The 17444-nt window shown below is 43.2% G+C and overlaps 1 protein-coding gene across 7 annotated transcripts in view; it reads right to left on the reverse strand.

Moving 5' to 3' along the window:
- Nucleotides 1-1801: 1801 nt before the first annotated feature.
- Nucleotides 1802-17444, reverse strand: part of LOC140455499 (uncharacterized) — a 269046-nt gene continuing 253403 nt past the window's right edge. For 6 of the 7 annotated variants that reach the window (XM_072550442.1, XM_072550444.1, XM_072550441.1 and 3 more), the window contains one exon: nt 10420-16943. In XM_072550442.1, the coding sequence (XP_072406543.1) occupies nt 15436-16467 (1032 nt within the window). In that variant the 5' untranslated portion in view covers nt 16468-16943 and the 3' untranslated portion in view covers nt 10420-15435. Of the gene's footprint in view, nt 2240-10419; nt 16944-17444 lie in introns of those variants that run through there. The other variant, XR_011952883.1, reaches the window with a different exon arrangement.

Consider the following 17444-nt stretch of genomic DNA (forward strand, 5'->3'; position numbering starts at 1 on the left):
CATGCTGCGAGTTAGCAACTTATTCAGCTACAGTTCGAAATCCACAGGTACAAAGATGGTCATGTCATTCACTTTCACTATGAACAATCGAGGTAGCAATCTCTCGAGAAGGCTACCTTGTTGCCAGCATGCTGACATTTTTTTTCAGTGTGCTAAATATTTTCATTCTGACCAGCTCTCCAAATCTAGATTCTGACAACAATTTCAAATTGTTATCAAATTGACCTTTGGGTTTCTGTCTTTTGATCTTAGTTGTTTTGTTTTATCTATTGGAAAAGTAATTTGGGTGCAGTTTTACATTACTTGCTGGACTGCTTTCCATTCCTTCAGTAGGTATGTTTCTCCACGCTAAGATTGTGTTGTACATATGTGAGCTAGATATAGTTGATCTTTTTCTGATTTGGCATGTTTCACTGCTGCCTCAACCTTTCCGTTTGACTGACAATAAAGGTGATGTATGGTGCTGAATTTCTCAACCATTCATGAAAGGCTGAATCGTTCACTCGTGAATTGAGGTTATTGTCACAGATCACAATGTCAGGAATGGCAGGATGACTTAAGTGTGCTTTCAGACATTCTATTCAGACACTGGGAGTTACTGATCTCAAATGCTCTAACTGCTGCTTGAATAGCAGTGGACAGTGATGAGATAATCGAAGCACTGCACTGGCTGATGTGGTCCTTCATTTCTTCGTCGTGTTTGGCCAGTACAGCATTTCTCTTAAAGTCCTTAGACTGGAGTTAATTCCTTGATGTATTACATGGGATGTATTTCAGCCTCCCTTTTCTCATCTCTTGAGGGATAAAGACACTGCTCCCTTTGTATAAGGTGCCATTTTGGGTGATCAATTCATCTCAGCTTGTCTATTGGTCTCTCCCAGTAACAGGGGTGTCCTTGATGGTGTCAGACTATCCTTACACCACAACTCCCTGTTTGAATTTGAACAATTTTTGAATTGTTACACCATGTTGTTTGGTTTGCTTAATCTTAGCAAGACATCTGTCTATGAGATTCAGTTTTCTCTACTGAATTGTTGACTTCCAGTGCTGCTTCATCTTTTTGAAGATTTCACACTCCGCACCAGCATCAACTTTCTTCAAAGATGATGCAATTCTCTGTCGTGTGAGTCATGTGTGAGTACGTTTGTGTCTGTGGAGGTTTGATGATGTTGAGAATGTTTTTTCACATACTTTGCACCTGAATGGTTTCTCCCCTGTATGAATCCTCTGGTGGAGCAGGAGTCTCGAGGAGTCAGGGAATGATTTGGCACATGCCTCACACTTGAATAGTTTCTCCCCAGTGTGAATACGTTGGTGTGTTCGGAGGTTCGCCGACCGGGAGAATGATTTGTCACAAGTCTTGCAACTAAACGGCTTCTCACCTGTGTGAATACGTCGGTGGTCACTGAGACTTGATGACTGCACAAAGGATTTGTCACAAACTCGACACACAAATGGTTTCTCCCCTGTGTGAATGCGTTGGTGTCGACGCAGAGCAAATAACAATGAGAATGATATCTCACAAAATTTGCACCTGAATGGTTTTGCCCCAGTGTGACTCTGCTGGTGCCTGCACAGATCTGATGACTGTGAGAAAGATTTGTCACACATCTCACACATGTATGGCTTCTCTCCTGTGTGAAATCGCTGGTGTGTCTGGAGATTGGAGGATTGGGTGAAAGCTGCGTGACATATTGTACACCTGAAGGGTTTCTCCCCTGTGTGAATCCCCTGGTGTATGAGGAGGTGCGTAGACTTTACAAAAGCTTTATCACAAACCTCGCACTTGAAGCGTTTCTCTTTCATGAAGGTGTCCTTGAGTTAACAGTTGTACATCAGGCGTAGTTTACATTAAGAAGATCTGATCAGCCTATGGAGTCCTCCTCACACTTGAACAGCCTCTCACCAGGAGGAATAAGTCAGTGGTTCATGAGGCTCGAAGAATGATTGAAGATCTCACCACACTTGGTACCACTCACACTTCTTACCAAACACTGTTTCTGATGGAAGACTCCACAGCACTGACCAGTTTCAGATGTGATGATGTTTGTCAAAGCTCCCCTGACCCAACCGATTTCCAGATGATGGTTTCACTGTCCGATCTTCTCTGTGTTGAGCAATGCTATGAAGGGACTGGGTGTCTTCCCACAGTTGTGCGGTTGCTCCTTGAGTGATGGTCAGGTTCTATCTGCAATGTCTATCCTCTCTGTATTCTCTGGTGTAGTATGGTGCAATTCTTCTGTAAAACAGGTAAAAGGAATGTGATTTTCTCCAATTCCCCCTCCTCCTTTGCTGAAGGGACTGTTAAGGACTGTTCCAGTCTGCAATTCCCCTTTTGTGAAGGGGATCAGATACAAATCCTTTCTTTTTTCTCACATGTTTACCTCGCACACCTTCTGTTTCCAGCAGCGACACTGTCTGCTCCTGGTTAATATCCAATGTAGTTATATTCTTTTATCCAACCAGATCTCTAATTTCCCAGAAAATGTGAGGGCAATGGAACGACAGTTAGGTGGCATGTTAATCAAGCTGTCTAAGCTTTAGTCAAGCTAACAAAAACAAGTTTTGCCCTTAAATGTATCTATATAATATTTTTTAAAATATGAAGGAGAAATATTAATTGAATGAAGATTTTGAATTTTTAACTTATTTTCCAATACAATTGGTTCTGCTATCTCACACGTTCCCTCAATGCGAATTGGCTTTAATGCGATTGAAGAATTTAGGCCGTTATTTGCAGAAAGTGAACTTTGCTTGCCTATATTTGCCATAATAGGGCTACAGTTCCATTTGTTTAAACAGCGCAACTATTGCACTATTTGAGCTGAAGGGTCAGGCTGAAAAGGCTGGGGCTATTTTCACTGGAGCGTTAGAGGCTGAGGGGTGGCCGTATACAGGTTTGAAAAATCATGAGGGACATGGAGACAGGGAACAGGAAAGATCTTTTCCCCAGGGTAGGGGAGTCTAACACAAGAGAGCATTGGTTTAAGATGAGAGGAGAAAGATTCAAAAGTGATTGAAGGGGCAACCTTTTTACGCAGAGTCTGGTACACATTTGGAATGAGCTGCCAGATGAACTGGTGGAAGTTGACACAATTGTAATATTTAAATGGCATCCAGATGGGTATATGATTAGGAAACGTTTAGAGGGATATGAGCCAAATGCTGGCAAATGGGACTAGATTAATTCATGATATCTGGTCAGCATGGATGAGTTAGACTGAACAGTCTGCAGCCATACTGTACATCTCTATGATTCTGTGTGACTCTCGTTCCACACAATCACCACAAAGTTCAATATTACAAGGAAAAGCCTCCTGGAGGGAGTGCAGTGTAGGTTTAGTAGAATAATCCCTGCACTGCAAGGGTAGTTTAGGAGGAGAGGTCAAACTCAGATTATATTCCTCAGGGTTATTAGAAATTCATGATTGATCTGTTTGAAGCATTTAAGTTACTAAACTGTTTTCATTGTGATAGACTCACAGAGTCACATTACTGTCACACACACCTCTGTGAACTGTCTACAAACTTGCTCCTCTATTTCTTCCTGACTCTTTGAGGGCCTTTAATAGACTCCGAGTAAAGTAGCTGTCCCCTTAACATTCTTAGGTTCAAACTGCAAAGCCTCATTAGAGGATGCTTCTGAGATATCATCCCTCTTTATTGAAGTAATTGACTTCTTCATTAATAGTGCCACACCACAGACCTTTTTACACACACCTGTCTTGCCTAAAGATCCGAAACCCTGGAATGCTGAGTTGCCAGTCCAGCCCTTCCCTCAGCAATATTTCTTTGATAGCAACAAAATCATACTGCAATGTTTCAATCCACACCATTAACACATCAATCTTATTTATTATACTCCTAGCATTAAACACCATCCAGCCTTACCTTATTCTTTAACACTCAACATTGCTGAACTCACTGTGACTTGCTTTCTTTGGTATAGTATGTTGTGTCTCTGTTTCATCAACATTCTGTGTCCCTTCCCTGTACCTGACTAGTTTACACTCCTTTCAACAACACAAGCTAACCTACCTGCAAGGATGTTGGTCCCAAACTGGTTCAGCTGCAGACTATCCCATTTGTACATGTCCCACCTTCCCCCAAAATGGCCCCAGCCATCCAGGAATCTAAAGCCTTCCCTCTTGCAACAGCCCTTCAGCTGGGCATACATCTGTCCTAGTTTCCTATTTCAAAACTCGCTGGCATGTGACACTGTGGATAATCCAGAGAATTTGACCATCGAGGTTAAACATAAACTCTTTATGACAAAGCCATGTTGACTATCTCTATTTAACTCATGCCTTTCCAATTAGGTAGTAATTTCCTCCATTGGAATTTTTTCCAATAGTTTCTCTACCACGGGATGTGGTTCATCTGTCCGACCTGTTTAAAAAAAAGTAGAATGTTTGAATTCACTTTCAAAGTCTTGGCTTCAATGGGAACATATGTCTGACTCAACGAATGCCACCAGAAAAAGGATATGATTTGAAATATCACATTGCTGACTGTGGGAGCTTGCTGTGCACACACTGGCTGCCACATTTCCTACAACAATTCCACACACAAAAGTATACCATTGGCTGCAAAAAGCTTTAGGACATCTATGTTCATGAAAGTGTCTCAATGAATACAAGACTTTGTTTCTTCTTTTTTCTGAATGGTCACAGAGATGGGGTCTTGGACCGATTTGAAAAGATCACACAGATCCCAAAACGCAGACACAACTGACCATCAACAGTCCGCAGGACAACAACCTGCTCCCAACACATAGAATTCAACAATAGGAAATCAGTAAGAATCCTCAGACAATCTGTACTTCCCAGATAATTAAACCTCACCCTCTCATTTTCAGGAATGATCCATCAACAAAACTCAGCCTGGAAATCAGAGGGAAATGCTTCCAATAAACACACTCAATATCCAACACACAGCTCCAGTCAAACAGTTCAGCACAAAGCACCGAGTAAACAGCTCTCTCAGCTGGATCTTCTCACACAGCATAAGGGACATTTCCACCCCCTGATTACCCACAGGATAGTCAGACTGCCTGAAGATTGGTGTGGATATTATGGGATACCATTTGTATAAAAGCTGCTCCTTCACTCACCATCTCCTCACTTGGTTTTCAGTCCCTATAGGAAGTGAACCAGCTCTGGAAGAGGAAGAGGAGACAATGGGCAGAGTGGGTGGACTCTCTGATTGACGTCTCTCACAGTCAATCCAAATATTTCTGGAGCAACATGAATTTCCTGAAACTTGGGAAACTGACCGGGGAAATGGAGGTGACTTTGAGCAGCAGATCAGGTGGAGATTTAAACTTGTCATTGTCCCATCTGAATAAAACCTCACTTATTGCAGCTGCTGTCTCAGTTCCCCAGGTAAATGTTTGACAGAGATTTCTAGTGTGGGAATAGTATTCTTCATCATCAGAGGCTTTCAAACTGACAGCATCAGTGAGGGATGTGTACCTTTGGATGTATTTGACAGCAGATCAGAAGAGGACGATCCATAGCAGCCAAGGCAGCAGTGGTGGGATCAGCTCATGCACACGAGGGAGGGTCATTGAAAATAACACTGAGATGCTGAGGCCAGAAATGGCACTGTGATTTGGCCAGTGAGATATGGCTCATTGTGTCAGTATCTGCCCCATGAGGTGATAGCTGTTAAGGGTCATGTTCAATTTCCAATATTCAACTGATTTCGGTCTTCTCCCATGAAAAACCCATGTATTCACCTTTCCCAGAATATCACAATCCATTCACTGCTCCCGGATATCAGTCCATTCACTAATCCTGAGATATCGCTGTCCAATCACAGCTTCCATCATAACTCAATCCAATCACCATTCCCAGCACTTTTAAAAAACTTCAATTGTGGGGTGTGGGCATCACTGGCTCTTGAGAACCTGGTGGTGAACTGCCTTCTTGAATCACTGCAGTCCACGTGCTGTAGGTTGAACCACAATGCCATTTAGGAGGAAATTCCAGGAATTTTACCCAGCAACAGTGAAGGAGCACCAATATATTTCAAGTCAGGGTGGTGTGTGTCTTGGGGGGAAACTTCAAGGTGATGGTGTCCTCCTGTATCTGTTATGTGGAGAAACCGGTGTTGGACTGGGGTGGACAAAGTTAAAAATCAAGTAGGAGAAAGTGAGCAGATCAGAGTCGAGAGTGTGGTGCTGGAAAAGCACAGCAGGTCAGGCAGCATCTGAGGAGTAGGAGAATTGACGTTTTGGGCATAAGCCCTTCATCAGGAATGAGGCTTGTGGGTCAGGGCTGAGAGATAAATGGGAGGGGGTGGGGTTTGGGGGATGGTAGCTGAGAAACCGATAGGTGGATGAAGGTGAGGGAGAAGGTGATAGGTCAGAGAGGGGAGTGGTGGACAGGTTCAGAGGGCAGTGTCGAGTTGGAGGCTTGTTAAAATCACGCAGTACCAGGTTATAGTCCAACAGGTTTATTTGGAAACATTCACTTTCGGAGTGCTGCTCCTCCATCAAGTAGTTGTGAAGCAGGACCATAAAATACAGAATTTACAGCAGAAGATTACAGTGTCATGCAACTGAAATGATAAATTAAACAACCCTTGATTGTTGTTAAGTTTTTTATCTTTTAGAATGGGTTGCCGGTTTTGGTTCATTAATACGTAAATCTCGGAATGTCTTTTAAGTCACACAGTCTTCACACACACACAAACACACACACACGCACACTCCTGCACACACAAACACATCTAAATCTATGGGGTGAATTTGTATTTACAGAATTATACTTGCAGGTACACTCTATTTTGCTTAAAAAATACACAACCTGCAGGCAGTTAATGCAGACAGACAATCCATGTAATAATTTGTAAAATTCACTTTGGATTTACAACCAGTCTAACTGAAGATTGGGATACAGATAGACTGTAACCTCACACCTTTAACGTATTGTCTGAGTTGAGATGTCACCTTTCTTTTATAAAATCTAAAGTTACCTTGAGAATGTGACTTAAAAGAAGTTCTAGAATTTACATAATAATAATAAACTGAAACCAGCAACCCAATCTAAAAGATTAAAGACTTAATAATCATCAAAGGTTGCTTAACATGTCATTTCAGTTGCATGAGACTGTAATCTTTTGTGATTAAATTCTGTGTCTTATGGTCGTGCTTCACAACTTCCTGATGAAGGAGGTTGTGAAGCTTGTGCTTCCAAATAAACCTGTTGGACTGTAACCTGGTGTTCTGTGATTTTCTTTAACATGCATCTGTTGTTATTGTCCTTCTGGATGGAAATGACCACTGGTTTGGAAGGCGCTGTCTGACGATCTCTTACGTATTTTTTCAATGCAGATTATTACAGTTTAATCACAGTTCTCAGGATTTCACAGTGCATTCACCACTCTTGGGATATCAATGTCCAATCACAGTTCCTGGAATAGCAGTCCAATCACACCTCCCAGGAGATCAAAGTCCATTCAACACACTGGGAAATATCATCCAATCACAGCTCCCAGGACATCACATTCCAAAATGCACTCCTGGAATATCACATTGCACTCACCGCTTCTGGGATATCATGGTCCATTCACCTTTCCTGGTTTTTCTGTTTATCTGTCACTGACTCGGTCTTTGTTGTTATTCATTGCTCGGATGTGGTAAAGCCAGCACTGATCGTCCATCCATCGAAGCCCTTGAAACATTGGTGGTTAGGTGCCTTGTTGAACTGCTGCTGCTAATGGATTGCCAGAAACCCCAATAGCACTGTTACGAGGGAATTCCAGGATTTTGAATCAGTGACATCGAAGAATGTGTGATATAGCCCTAATTCAGTGGTTTGGAGTGGAACTTGCAGGTGGTGGTGTTCCTATGTATCTGCTGTCCTTGTCCCACTAAAGTCAGAGAGATGTACAGCACGGAAACAGACCCTTCAGTCCAACTCATCCATGCTGATCAGATATTCTAACTTAATCTAGTCCCATTTGCCGGCACTTGGCCCACATCCCTCTAAACCCTTCCGAGTCATATACCCACCCAGATGCTGTTTAAATGCTGCAATTGTGCCAGCCTCCACCACTTCCTCATTCCATGTACACACTGCATGCACCACTGCGTGAAAACGTTGCCCCAAGGTCCCTTTTATATCTTTCCCCTCTCACCCTAAACCTATGCCCTCGAATTCTGAACTCCCCCACCCCAGGGAAAAGACTTCATCTGTTTATCCTATTGATGCCTCTCATGATTTTATCATCTCTATCAGGTCAACCCTCAGCCTCCAACACTCCAGGGAAAACAGTCCCAGCTTATTCAGCCTTTCCCAATTGCTCAAATCCTCCAAACTTGGCACAATCCTTGTAAATCGTTTCTGAATCTTTTCAAGTTTTACAACATCTTTCCGAAAGGAGGGAGACCAGAATTGCACGCAATATTCCAAAAGTGGCCTAATTAACCCCCTGTATAGCCACAACATGACCTCCCAACTCTTGAACTCAATACTCTGACCAATAAAGGAAAGCATACAAAACATCTTCTTCATTATCCTATCTACCTGGATCTCCACTTTCAAGGAATCAAGAACCTGCACTCCAAGGTCTCATATCTCCCCACTCCCCAGGACCTTACCATTAAGTATATAAATCCAACTGAAATCTGCTTTTCCAAAATGCAATACCGCATATTTTATCTAAATTAAACTCCATCTGCCACTCCTCAGCCCACTGGCCCAACTGATCAAGATCCCATTGTACTCCGGGGTAACCTTCTTCACTGTCCACTACACCTCGAATTTTGGTGTCATCTGCAAACTTACTAACTATACCTCCTGTGTTCACACCCAAATCATTTATATAAGTGACAAAAAGTAGTGGATCCAGCACGGATCCTTGTGGTACTTCACTGGTCACAGGCCTCCACAGTCTGCAAAGCAACCCTTTGTCTTCTACTTTTGAGCCAGTTCTGTATCCAAATGGTGAGATGGCAGAATTCATGGGTTTGGAAAATGCTGACAACTCAGCCTTGGTGAGTTGCTGCAGTCCATCTTACACGTGGTAAACACTGCTGCTATTGAGTACCAGAGATGAAGGAAGTCAATGCTGAAAGTCTAAGATGGAATACCAATCAATGGTCTGAATGGTATTGAGGTTCTAAAATACTACTGAAGCTGCATCCATCTCGGCATCACATTCCATCACTTTCTTGAGTGATACCACAATTCTTCACTGTCACTGGATCAAAGTCCTGGAATTCCCTCCTGAATAAACTTGTGGCTGTACCTACTCCCAAGAGACTACGGTAGTTCAAGAAGGCAGTGCACCAGCACCTCCTCCAGGATGATAAAGGACAGTAATAAACTTTGGTGGAGCCTGTAAATGAATTAAAACTTGGTAGTTCCTGCACCCATTTTACATTTATGTCAAAAAGAAAAGGTGAAGGCGAAGCCCAGACCTCAAGAATTATTTCTGTGACCACAGCAAAAACCTTAATGTACATGGAATAATCCATCGAGAGTTGGATTTGAACCCACAACCTTGCTTTCTGAGTCAGAGGGGCGTGTGTTCAAATTTCAATCCAGGACTTCAACATTGAAATTTCTGGCTGCCACATGGGTGACGTACTAAAGGCTGGATGAGAGCATATAGACAGGGAGGAATGAGGTCAAAGAGTGATTCGAAAACAAGCTGAAAGACTAACACTAAGTCCTTGAAAGTGAACCCAATAGAACCAATATATTATGTTATTATCAGCTGTGTCATCGGATCGCGTCTTTGAGTGAGAAGGTTCTGGGTTTAAGTTTCACATCCACAGACCTGAGCACTCAGGCTGACACTTCAGTGCAGTTGGAAGGTGTTGGTAAGCTATGCATTTGTGGATTTTATGTGATTTGAGACAAATTGCTTTGGGATTTCATATTATCACTCATTAAGGAGATGAGTAAAGGTTCTTGCTGATTGAGAGGAAATTAAGGACAAACTACTTGCAATTCACCTCTGTGACTCAGCCATTCCAGGTTGTCAGTCAAGAACCCGCATCAACTGGGTTAGCTGATAAGTCCGTAACTTTAAAGGTTGTGAACCAGTCACTCTTATCTTCTTCACGCAAGTGAAAGACCTTGGAGAACAGAAATTGAGGAGCAGCAACTCATAGAGACATATCGACCCTTCACTCCAAGTTGTCCGCACCAACCAGACATCCCAATCTGACTGCTTCCATTTGCCAGCATCCCGCATCCTACTGAACTTTTCTAATTCATATACCTATCAAGACGCCTTTTACATGTTGTAATGATGGCTAAGTGGTTAGCACTGCTGCCTCACAGTGCCAGGGACCTGGGTTCAATCCCAGCCTCGGGGGACTACGTGTGTGGAGTTTGCACATTCTCCCTGTGTTTTGGACTCCCCCACCATAGGAAAAAAGCCTTTCTGACATACCAAAGGTCAGGAATTCAATAGAAAGGGGTCATTGCACTGTTGTGACAGTTTTTCCCTTCATCCATTACACTCAGTTTATTTTCTTTTGGCTGTCTGCATGCAAGCAGGGAGACTTTTACAAGGGAGATAAAGTTTTAACCAATATTGTGATAGGTTGGTAGTTCAGAGATGTGTACCTGCATGGTCTTTGGCTTTTAAAACATTCCTTCCATTTCAGTTCACAATCAAAATTACAGGAAAATAAAAAGGCATGGTCTTTAAAATCTGATATCTTGCTATTGTGTAACAAAATGCATTCCTTAAGTAGGTGTCACATTGATTTGCAATAAATAGTAGTTCTTCGTAAGTAGAGAAACTGCAGTGAGCTGACAAACAACCTGAAAACTGACCAGCTCCCACCGAAATGATCAATTATATATCAGTGGGTAAAGCTATTCCAAAGTTTTTGAGCTATCCCTTTCAGGCCAACTGTCTTATGCAATAATAACTATGATTTAATTGATTAGTTTTACATGCAGAACAAATCTCTTCTTATAGGATCATAGAATTTTACAGTACAAAAGGAGGCCATTTAGCCCATTGTGTCTGTACTGGTTTCTGAACGAATTTCTTTTCTCCAAGTTTACCTCTATAGCCCTCTAAATTCATCACTTCCAAATACTTATACAGCTCTCTTTTGACACCTCGTACGGAATCTACCTCCACCACTCTCCCAGGCATTCCAAATCCTAACAACTCTATGAGTAAACATCTCATTCCTAGCTGTCTTACTGACAATCTTGAAATTGTAACTCGCTAGTTACTGATATACCTCCTAGTGATAAAAGAATATCCTTTTTTATCCTGTCAAAATTATTCATTATTTTCAACACCTCAATAACGTGACCTCTTAATCTTCTCTGCTCCAAGAAGAATAACCTCAAGTTGTCTAATCTTGCCAGGGTCCTGGGTTTAATTCCTGCCTGTCTGTGTGGAGTTTGCACATTCTCCCCGTGTCTGCGTGGGTTTCCTCCGGGTGCTCCAGTTTCCTCCCACAATCCAAAGATGTGCAGGTCAGGTGAATTGGCCATGCTAAATTGCCCACAGTGTTAGGTGCGTTAGTCAGGGGTAAATATAGGGTAGGGGAATGGGTTTGGGTGGGTTTCTCTTCGGAGGGGCGGTGTGGACTTGTTGGGCCGAAGGGCTTATTTCCACACTGTAGAGAATCTAATCGAATCAAATCTAAAATTCCTCATCCCTGGTGTTCTTCCAGTAAATCTACTTTTCACCGTCTCCAGCGCTTCAACACCCTTTAACATAAGATGCCCAGAACTGAGCATGTTACTGTAAAGCTGGTCTGACCAATGATTTAGTGGTGTAGCTTCACTACCTTGCTTTTATATTGTGTGCCTTGTTTATAAACCCAAATATTATATAAACACTCTGAACAACTGTTTCAAATCACCTCGCCACCTTCACAGAATCATGCACGTGAACCCTGAGGTACCTCCACTTCTGTCCTCTCATCAAAGTTTTACTACTGATCCTTTATTGTCTCTTGGTGTTTCTTCTACCAAAATGAATTATCGCATGTTTCTCTGCATTGAAATTCATCTACCAGGTGTCTGCCATTTGGACAACTTGTCAATGTCCACAGCGGACACGCAGAATTATCCTCATAACTCCCAAGCTTAGTACCAGCAACAAATTTAGAGATTTTGCCTTCAATACCCAACTTCAAATCAGAAGAGTTAAGGATCCCTGCGAAACACCACTTTGAACTTGTCTGGTCTGGGAAAGCCAATCCATTATTATTCTCTGTTTCCATACTCTTAACCAACTTCTATTCAATGCTGACAAGGATCCATCAATCCTAAGCGTTTTTAATTTGCTAACCAACTGCCATGTGGCACCACATCAAATGCTTTCGCAAAGTCCAGAAATACAATACCCACAGCACTACCCTCATCCACTAAATTATCCCGTCGAAGGACAGAATTAAATTTGTCAGACATGACTTGCCCTTGACAAAGCCATGTTGACTGTCTGGTATTAAATTATTTTTCTCTAAGTGTACATTTACCTTATCCCATGCAGAGGATATATTTGTGATATATGAACAGTGAAGAAGGCTACCCAATATTGCAAAGAGATCTTCATCAATTGGGTCAGTGGGCTGAACAATGTCAGATGAAGTTTAATTTGGATAAATACAAGATATTGCATTTTGGTAAAACAAACAAAGGCACGACTTATACAATTAAAAGGAAGGCCATGGGTAGTATTGTAGAACAGAGATCTAGAGACTCAGGAACATAATTCTTTCAAGTTTGCATACCTATAGACAGAGTGTTCAAGAAGGCATTTAGTATGCTTGCCTTCATTGCTCAGACCTTTGAATAGAAGAGTTGTAAAATTATGTTGAGGTTGTACAGAAGGTTGGTGAGGCTTCTTCTGTGGCACTGTATCCAGTTCTGGTCTTTGTGTTATAGGAAGGATAGTATTAAGCTGGACAAGGTTTAAAAGAGATTTACCAGGATGTAGCCAGGAATGGAGGATTTGAGTTATAAGGAAGAGACTGAATAGGCTGGGACTTCTTTTAGTAGGGGGTTGAGAGGTGATCTTATAGAGTTTCATAATGTCATAAGGGATGTAAATAAGTTAAATGGCAGGTGTCTTTTCCCTCGTGTGGGAGATTTCAAGACTAGAGGGGATATTTTTGAGGTTAGAGGAGAAAGATTTAAAAAGGACATGAGGGACAACTTTTTTACACAGACAGTGGATAGTGTGTGGAATGAACTTGCATAGGAAGAGGTGGATGTGGCAACAGTTACAATGTTAAAAAGACTTTTAGGTAAGTACATGCATAAGAAGGGTTTGGAGAGATATGGGCTAAGCAAAGTCAGGTTTAGTTTGGGATTATGCTTAGCATGGGCTGGTTAACTGACAGGTCTGTTTCCGTGCTGTATGACTCTTTATGGCCTCCGTCAATTTTCCCACTATTGTCTGTAGCTTCCTCAGTTCTCCTTTGTCCTCTTCTGAAACAACGGCATCACATTTGCAACACTCCATTCCCCCCGGGACTACTCCTGTGTGCAGAGAGGCCTGGAAAGTTTCTGTCAATGACTTCACCATTTGCTCCCTTATCTCTCTCAGCAATCTTGGATGCATCCCAATTGGGCTTGGAGTGCTGCCCTTTTTGCACTCTTTCTTTATCTATCACTATATTCTGCAGTTGTTAAATACCCACATTTTCACACGGACAATTGTCACCATTTTCTAAGGCAGAAGCAAAGTACTCAGTTCGTATGACTGCCATAACCTTTGCCTCAGTGAGCAGTTTACCCCATTTATTCCTTATAGGTGCCAGTCATCATGAAAAGGATGACAACGCATGTATTGTTCCATTAGAATGGTCTTCAAATATATTGATCATTTCAATGTAACAACAGAGTCAGTCTTTGGGGAATCTTATTTGCACATCTTCCTCTGTCACTGAGGGACACTGTTTCCCACTCAATACTGATGCCTTTCGGAGCATGGCAGACCCATTCCAATGTGTGTGTGAAAACAATTTGAGGATTACAAGTGGTCAGATATTTTGAAAACGAAGCAGCATGGTTGATGGGAATGCCACTCGTATATTTATTCATGCAACATATGGAGACAGTATTGAGAACAAGCAATGAACATCTGTTTTCAGAAAGTGGCAATAAGCCCTGAGCACTTGTGCGTGGGATAAAGATAGCAATCTTGTTTTTAACCAACAAGAAGGGTTCACAGAAGCTATATTCAAATATGGCACTGACACTCTGACTTAATGATTACTATTGAAAGTTCACAAGATCATGGGCACACTCATTATCGTAATTTCTGCAGTGACAACTTACCCAAGACACAGTTCAAATCAGGGAAAGGACAAACACTGGCTGTGCTGCCAGCAACTCAGAGGACCTGTGGCCATTAGGGGTTAATCCATGCTGTTGTCCCCCAGTGCCTTGCAGTAGAATCCAGGGGTGAGTCACCATCGATGAAAGAGCTGCAACACCCAACAAGACAGAAAAGAAACAACAAAGCCTGTGGTCCTGTTGGTATTCCAGCTGACGGCTACAAAGCTGTTGGAACCTTGCTCCCATCATGACTCAATGAACTCATTCTAAGGATTTGGAAATTAAAAATAACGACCCAAACTTCAAAAATGTGACACCGACAACTATCTTAGTGAAGGGTGGCACGGTGGCTCGATTCTACTGTGTGTGATGTTTGCACATTCTCCCTGTGTCCGTATAGGTTTGCATGGTGTGGGGGGGCTCTGGTTTCCTCCCACAGTTCAAAAATGTGTAGGCTAGGCGCATTAGTCATGGGGAATATCAAGTTATCGGGTCGGGGAATGGGTCCAGGTGGGATGCTCTTCGGAGGGTCGGGTGTGGACTTGTTGGGCCAAATGGCCTGTTTCTACACTGTAGGTATTCACTGATTGATTGTATGAAGATAAATCAAGCTGCATAAACTATTGAGGTATTTCCCTTTTGTCCAGAGTGAGAAATTCATGACATATATTCTCCTGAATGACTGAATTCTGTGGTTGAGGACACAGTGGCCACATGTAGGAGCAGGAGATTCTGTACATATCAATGTCTTCACTTAATGATGTTTGATGATTTTGACAAAGGATAAATCGATGACTTTGAACCAATTGGGCTGATGATGGGAGAGGTTTGAGACAGACACTGCTGAGACAGACAGTAGACTGGAATGATAGCTTTACAGTCCTTTACAATGTACAACACAGTCAACTCTCAGTGCAATGAAGGTTCATGACCCAGCTCCAAGACTATGTGGAGACATTGGTGTATGCTGAGAGGGGAGGAAGAGGTGAATCATGTGACACTGAAAGGGTTTGTTTTCTATGTGGGCTTATTGATGTTCGAGGAGCACCGACATGTGTGACGACTTTATTCCAGAACTCAAAGTTTCTTCAGCGTGTAGGTTCCTTGATGGACAAAGAGAAATGCTGACTATGTGAACGCCTTGTCAAACAGCTCACACTTGAGTAATTTCTCCAGTGTGTCTGCGTTGGTGCACACGGAGAGTGGAGGACCGCGAAAAGGATTTGCCACACATTTTGCAGGTGAACGGTTTCTCCCCGGTATGAGTGCGTTGGTGGACACGGAAGTGAGATGAGTGTGAGAAGGATTTGTCACACACCCCGCAATTGAATGGCTTCTCCCCAGTGTGAATGCGTGCGTGCTCACGCAGGATGGACGAACGAGAAAACGACTTGTCGCACACGTTGCATGTGAACGGCTTCTCGCCTGTGTGGGTGCGCCGGTGACTCACAAGCCGTGATAACTGGGCAAAGCCCTCATTGCACACCTCACACACGAACGGCCTCTCCCCAGTGTGGGTGCGGCGGTGGTTTGTGAGCGTCGACGAGTGTGCGAAGGCTTGGGCGCAGACCTCGCACTTGAACGGTTTCTCGCCGGTGTGCACCCGCTGGTGTGTCAGGAGAGCAGAGGCATGGCTAAACGCCTTGTCACAAACATCACATGCGAAGGGCCTCTCCCCTGTGTGAACGCGTTGGTGCATCAGGAGCACGGACGAGTTTGTGAAGCTTCTGTCGCACACCTCACAACTGAACGGCTTCTCCTCAGCGTGAACGCGCTGGTGCACTCGGAAGTGAGACGGGTGTGAGAAGGATTTGTCACACACCTCACAGGTGAATGGTTTCTCCCCTGTGTGAAGGCGCTGGTGTGCCCGAAGGGATGACAACTGCGAGAAGGACTTGGTGCACACCTCGCACATGAACGGTTTCTCCCCCGTGTGAAGGCGCCGATGATCCGCCAGGGCTGAGGACTGGGCGAAGCTTTTTCTGCACACCTCACACTCGAAGGGCTTCTCCCCTGTGTGAATGCGTCGATGCTGCCTGAGGTTTGTTGGCCATGTGAACGCTCGGTCGCACACCTCACACTGGAATGGTTTCTCCCCTGTGTGAATGCGTCGGTGATTCATGAGCGTTGAGAATCGTGTGAAGGCTCTGCCACACATCTCACACTTGAAAGACTTCTCTTCCATGTGGCTGTCCTGGTGCTAATGGCTGCACACCAAATATGCTTGGTACATTAGAAGAAACTACAAACCTGAGGAGACCTGCTCAAACACTTGAATACACTCTCATCTGCAGGAATAAGTCAGTGATTCATGAGGCGCTATGAATGATTGAAGTTCTCACCACACTTGGTGCCACACACACTTCTTCCCAGCCTCACCCTGACCGATCACCCACAGCTGAACCTTCAGAAAGTTTGGATCCGATGGATCCAACTGCAGCAGCACTGACCAATTTCAGATCTGATGGTATGTTTAAGCTCACCTGACCCGACTGATTTCCAGATGTTGGTTTCACTGTTCAACCTTCTCTGTGTTGAGCAATGCTGCAAAGGGTCTGAACGTCTTCCCAAAATGACACAGTTGTTCCTTGGACGATGGTCGGGTTCTATCTGTGGTGTCTATCCTCTCTGTATTCTCTGGTGTAGTATGCTGTGATCCTTCTGTAAAACAGAAATAGGGTTCATAATTTCCTCCAATTCCCTCTCCTCCTTTGCGAAAGGGGCTAATTCCTCAGTTAAGGACTGTTCCACAGTGAGTCATATACATGGATTTTATTAAGGTGTTTGATAAGGTTCCCCATGGTAGACTAATGGAGAAAGTGAAGTCAGTGGTGTGCAGGGTGTTCTAGCGAGGTGGATAAAGAACTCGTTGAGCAACAGGAGATAGAGAGTAGTAGATGAAGGGAGTTTCTCGAAATGGAGGAAGGTGACCAGTGGTGTTGCACAGGGGTCAGTATTGGGGCCATTGTTGTTTGTAATATACATAAATGATCTAGAAGAGGCACTAATGATATGATCAGCAAGTTTGCAGATGACAAAAAGATTGGTGGAGTGGCAGAAAGCATAAGGGACTGTCAGAGAATACAGGAGGATATACACAGACTGGAGAGTTGGACAGAAAAGTGGCAGATGGCTTTCAATTCAGACAAATGTGAGGTGATG

This window comes from Chiloscyllium punctatum, chromosome 30 (genome assembly GCF_047496795.1).
Source record: "Chiloscyllium punctatum isolate Juve2018m chromosome 30, sChiPun1.3, whole genome shotgun sequence".
Taxonomy (NCBI): domain Eukaryota; kingdom Metazoa; phylum Chordata; class Chondrichthyes; order Orectolobiformes; family Hemiscylliidae; genus Chiloscyllium; species Chiloscyllium punctatum.